The 6000-nt window shown below is 42.2% G+C and overlaps 1 protein-coding gene across 2 annotated transcripts in view; it reads right to left on the bottom strand.

The window, feature by feature from the left end:
* Positions 1–6000, bottom strand: part of tmtc2b (transmembrane O-mannosyltransferase targeting cadherins 2b) — a 124564-nt gene that overhangs the window by 28894 nt on the left and 89670 nt on the right. For both annotated transcript variants that reach the window (XM_028586273.1, XM_028586274.1), the window contains exons 6-7: positions 5971–6000; positions 4777–4855 (exon numbers count right to left, since the gene is read on the bottom strand). The exon at positions 5971–6000 is cut by the window's right edge and continues 155 nt beyond it. In XM_028586273.1, coding sequence (XP_028442074.1) covers positions 4777–4855; positions 5971–6000 — 109 coding nt within the window. The remainder of the gene's footprint in view (positions 1–4776; positions 4856–5970) is intronic.

The following is a 6000-nucleotide window of genomic DNA, read 5'->3' on the forward strand; positions in this document are numbered from 1 at the left end:
AGAGGTTAAGACATCACACTTCTTTCCCATTGTTCAGCGGAGTGTTTCCATGACAGAGTAGCAGTGAGACCAGACCTCAATCCAGAGGGGCACAAAATCCAGCGCCACACCCCATGTTGTTTTTAAATGATATGTTTACTTGTATGATATCTGGCGATGGACAAAAAAAATGCTAATGCTGTCCTTTGTTTTGGAGTACCACATTCATACAGCAGGAACAATTCATGATGTTGCTTTCACAACAGCAAACTAGTCAGTTATTAACAATTAAATCATTGTCAGTATTTTTATTTAAAAAAAACTAAACTCTCTCTCTCTCTCTCTCTCTCTCTCATCTGTCAGACATCATCCGATACCTCCCCCACCACCAGATCTGACCCTCTGCCTGCTCACACCTGAAAAAACAATACCTCTCTCTCACAGCCATCCAACTACATGTATATTATTGCAAGAATTCGACAACATCGGCTGGTAATTGGAGACAACACAGTTAAAATCAACATTATACCATATTTAAGAAAAAGAAACCAAATGTATCCCAGTTGTTAACATTTTACTAGAACCGGAGTGGACACGTTGTTTAGACTAGAGTGGACTGACACTTTAATTCCGAGAGGATTAGGACTAATCACTTCCCTGATTGGAAACTGTGATAAGCAACAGGCGTCCCACGCCTAATCACAACTCTGGGACCTTTTTAATGATTAGAAAAAACACTCTCATTTTACTGCGAATGAGCGATAACGCTGTGTAATAGTACCTCTTAACACATAAGCATGTAAAAGACATCAAATAGACCTCAAATGTAAGACTTGGCTTCCTTTTATTGTGAAAGAAACAAAAACTCAAAGCTTAAGAACGCACCCCCACCCCTCCATAGTTTTAAAGCAATACATTAGAATATATTTTTAAGATGATATCCATCAGTGCAGCCTCAAGTTTCAGATTTAAGAGTTGGAAATCCATGATATTGTAGCTACATACTCACAAATGTTCTTGTTAACGCTAACATCACAGAGCAAATGCATGGATCAAAGGATGTCGCACATTTGGAGATATTTTTAAAGATTCCCATATTCCTATGGCCAGCTTGTAATTGTTTTTCCGTTCTAAAGCTCTTTAAGAATACTGAATAACTTAAATGTCCCATGGCATGAAGATTTCACTTTATGAGGTTTTTTTAACATGAATATGCGTTCCCCCAGCCTGCCTATGGTCCCCCAGTGGCTAGAAATGGTGATAGGTGTAAACCGAGCCCTGGGTATCCTGCTCTGCCTTTGAGAAAATGAAAGCTCAGATGGGCCGATCTGGAATCTTGCTCCTTATGAGGTCATAAGGAGCAAGGTTACCTCCCCTTTCTCTGCTTTGGCCGCCCATGAGAGAGAGAGAGACATGTGGCTTTCAAACGAGCAAAGTGGCAGTTGGCCAAGGCCACACCCCCACCCTCCACCTTGCCCCCCCCTCTCTCCTCCTCAATAGCTACAGACACAGAAATGGCACATAAGAAAAGCTCATTGTGGGACTGGCTCTAGTGGCTGTAATTCTGCACCACGGCTGAATTTTGGGAAAAAGACTTCAGATACAGTATTAGGGGACCACTAAGGTCTATATAAAAGCATCCAAAGAGCACCATGTCATGGGACCTTTAAGTTCAATAAATCATCAGTGTATTTAATAGACAGGATTATTTAGATTCCAGAGATTTACCACCAACCATAATGGTGCACTGAACTACTTTAACAAATATATGTATAGGTCTGTGAAGACATAGTCTCGCTTTGCCAGACCTTCCTCCACAGCGCTGCGGAAGAGGGTCTGGATAGTGCACAAAGCATTCCGGGGTGGGAGAAAAACGTGCCCTGGTTTATTGGCATTTCTTTAAACCAATCAAAATCGTCTTGGGCGGAGCTAAGCGCTGTACGGAGCCCCGGTGCCGCTGGACAATAGTCTCGGGAAGGAACTTGTTTTGGTGGAACATGTCACGTTCAAAAGTTGTTTTAGTCATGCAACGGAAAACTCAGATTCAACAGCAGTGTTTCCCACACAGACTATTGTGTGGCGGTCCGCCTCACTATCAACACTGGCTGCCGCACACTGCGTTTCGTTATTATTATTATTTTTTAAACACTATTTAAAATACGTTCTTCTGCATTTCCTTTCCCTGCTCTCCTCCGTCTCTCTGTCACTTGTGTCTCGCTCACATACACACACACCTTCCAGGCACCGCGGCAATGGTTATGTTTAAGGTTATGGTGAGGGTTAGTGGCTGCAAGGCGATGTTGGAGGCTTAAAACACCATCGACCACTGTGCACACAGCGTCTGTCTCCATCAAGGAGAGAAGACGGCTGGCAAAATTCACAAGTTCACGAAAGGTTGGTAGATCTATCTCGTGAACACCTTTACACAATCACACATTAAAAAGTGTTATAAAAATATTTTAGATTCTGAATAAAATGGTGTCAGTGTGTTAACGTTGGAGTCCCGACCCGACTCTTAGCAAACAACGTTTGCGCCCGCTTTAGAAAGTTAACTAGTCGCAAGTTTGCGGTAAAATGCAGTTGGGTTGTCGAGGTCAAAACACTATATGTAGCAGCTGTGAATCAAATAAACGTATTATAAATAATGTTATGTGATGTTTTACGCTTACACTGAATGTTTGCTGCTTCAATCCAGATGAGTAGCCTATTGAAAAAGTATTTTCCGTGACTGAAAAAGGCCCGTGTTGAGGATGAACCGGAGGTATCAGTCTGAAACCAGTGGAATTAGTTATGTTATATTTATTTTTTTGTTATTAATTTGTTTTACAGTATTTTCAGGCTTCAACCAGTGAAAGACAGGGGAGAGAAAGAGATAGATTTGTTAGGCATTAAAGTAGGAGATGAACAGCATCCAAACCCCCCCCCCGTGACACGGGGTGACACCCACCCATCTGCCACAAGTTGCTTCCTAATCTTTGGGAAACACTGAACAGATATATAATAATAGTCTAGCTAGCTGTCTGGATTTACTCTGCGGAGATCTGAGGAGCAGTTAACCATAGTCCTCATAAATCCACCAGAGTTTAGAGTTCTAATACAAAGGAAGCGAAAAAACTGTAATACGGCGGAATTTCAGGAGGCAACGGGGCAATCCCGGAACTGGAAGGTCGTGGATATAGACTAGTTTAGACACGCCCGCTTCACTAGTTGATGGATTTAAAAGCCGCCAAAAGACTTGTCTCGCCCACCTCACAGCAGACCTCTGTATGAGATTAGCACAAACATCAACGTGCGATTAGAAGTGACATTGAATCCGAGGAGCTGAAAACCTGCTCCGAGGAGTGGAACATTCCTGGGCCCACCAGAGAGCGTTGGAGCGAGACCAGCAGGGTGCACATTACCCAGGTCTGCCACTGATGAAAGCTTCTGCTCCTTGGCGTCTGACAAACGGCATCAGAGCAGCACAGTGAGCGGAAAAAAAAACTGGAGATAGATATGAGCAGGTGTGCCAAATGTGCAAATCAGTTCAGCGAGGAAACAACGCTAAGCTGCAGAAATCACAGATCTCTGGCTCAGGGCCTCCATTACAGACGCAGTGCTGCTCCTTAACGGGGACCAGAGCTTTCATCAACATTTTGACATAATCTTGGTAGCTCCGTCAAATTGCATTTTGCCTTCACATAAGCTGGCCGTGGCACTACCAAGTCTGGATTACAGACGTCCCATGTTTTGTGTGTGTGTGTGTGTGTGTGTTAGTGTGAGTAGCTCCATGTGTGTGAGAGAAAAAGAAGCAGGAGGGAGAGAGAAAAAGAAAAGTAAAAAAAGCTCAAAGAAAACAGCTATAATGAGCCTGAAAGCAGCTGTTCTACAGCTGTAATCTAACAAGCTGGCTTGTTCTTGCAGTGAAAAGCAAATTAACTCTGTTTAACATGATGTTGTAAAGCTTCCTACTGTCTCAAAACAGCATAAATTCAAGTTAGATTTCTCAGACAAGGATTTCACTGATTGATATCAATGGTTGTTTGCTTGATGTCTATATGTCACACTGATCTTACACATTTCTTTGGCCAATCAACTTTTATTCTAGCACACCTTAAAACTTTTTGCAGCATATCTGATCTCTGGCTTAACCTAAACACTCGGCTGCACAAAGCTAGAGTGAACTTGACCTAGTTTTCATCTTCATATCTAATAAGCAAGGGCTTACGGTAAGCCCCAGGTTTAGGATTCACAACTGGAAATGTGAACCCGAGGTTAACATCTTCGGAATTCTCACAGCACTAGCAGTATGCCTCTTCTTTTCTGCACGTGAACATCTTTGAGCATTAATGGACAAAGAAATCTACAATCACAAACAACAACCATTCTATTGATTCAAGTGATTTTAACCTGCATATTTTTGGTGCAAATTCCCAAAAGTCTAGGATCTCTCTGCTCCACAGTGGGTGTTAGTGAGCCCTGGGCTATCCCACATTCAAAGCTGCAAGTAAAACAGCTAATGGGGCTGTAGGCACTGGTCTTAGTTGCAATTAGTAATCCTCAAATGCTTACTAAAAGTGTGGTTCAGTTAAGACACTGCCTGTCCAGAAGAAACAAAATGGTCATTTGTTTTAAGGGACACAGAACAACAACGTGAAAAAAAAATGAATGATTTATAGTAGCCAATTGCTCCAGAATACTCCAAAAAGAACCATTTACCCTCAGTTCCAGTGCCAAGTTCTTCTTTTTTAATTTTTTTTTTAATTTAAAAACAATAGCTTTTATGCTTGTAGTCTTGAAACTAAAAGCAGCTCTTACCCATCATGTTGTAGAGGCTCTGTGGTGCAAATTGTCTTGGCATTTTCTGTATTGCTTCTTTAAACACTGTGAGGGCCTCCTGTGAATGAAACAAAAAAAAAAAAAAAAAGTAAGGTGGGGGATGTTTGCATTAGAGAGTGAAGAGAACCCGCCAGAGGAACCGGCGCTGTGGTAACTAGTCATTCCTCCCCTGCAGCCGGGGGCCCTGACACTATGAATACACAGCGTGGAATTAGGGGTCGCTGGGAGGCAGGTTCATACAGAGTCGAGCTGAAAGGGTCTATCCTCAGCGTCACGGCTGTTAAAGACGACCAGAGCGGTGTCACATATTGACTCTGGCACGTATAGAGTGTAGGTCCAGCGATTCACCTCAGAGTCCCTCAGAATTTCAATGGAAGAAGGAGCTGGAACTACTTTACTGCTGAAGCAAATGTTGCAGGTTAGAGGTCGGAGGAAGTGGGACTGTTCTCGTTCTCCAGCACGCCAACAATTTATAAAAGCCCTTATTGAATCTGCAGTGCCGCTGCTTCAATCCTGATTGAATCAGCAGCATCAGCGCTTATGTACAATATAAATGTGCAGCACTGGAAAAAAACAGTTACTTTAGCCAGCACTGTAGGTCTTTAGGGGCGTGAAAAAAAGAGCGAATTTGTTAGATGCAGCCTGAGGATTATCTGCACAAAAACACTGCGTCCCCTCTGACACAAGCAATTCTGGCCATGTTCATATCAAACTGAGCATTTTTACTCAGTGTCCCAGAAGCTCCTTGGGCAACTGCCTGCATCTTATTTTTATTCACTATGGTTTAACTTGTTTCCAGCATAAACTGCATGTAAAGGAACACTCTTTGAACTATTATGGGAAATGTGGGGGTGTTTGTTAGGCACAATGTGTTTGGAGATATGTTTCAAAATACATACATGTGAGGCAAAATAGGTTTGTGCATGTAAACTAAGCTGTACCTTTGTTTTATAGTGTGGGTGAGCTATGGGTCCTTCACTGACAAATAACATAATGACTCAATTATCTCAACTTGCTAAATATAAAAATGTAACTCAGCACTTATCCAAGTCTGACGTCAACAGTACTAAGCCTGCCAATAAAGCAATATAAATAAAGCCTAAAATATGTATCTCTAAGGATTTTCAGAGCAAAATGTGAAATATATTGTTTTGTTGCAGTTTGGGTCGTTACCTCCTGGTGTCCCTGTTCATGGAGCAGCTT

Source organism: Perca flavescens, chromosome 8, assembly GCF_004354835.1.
Source record: "Perca flavescens isolate YP-PL-M2 chromosome 8, PFLA_1.0, whole genome shotgun sequence".
Lineage (NCBI taxonomy): Eukaryota > Metazoa > Chordata > Actinopteri > Perciformes > Percidae > Perca > Perca flavescens.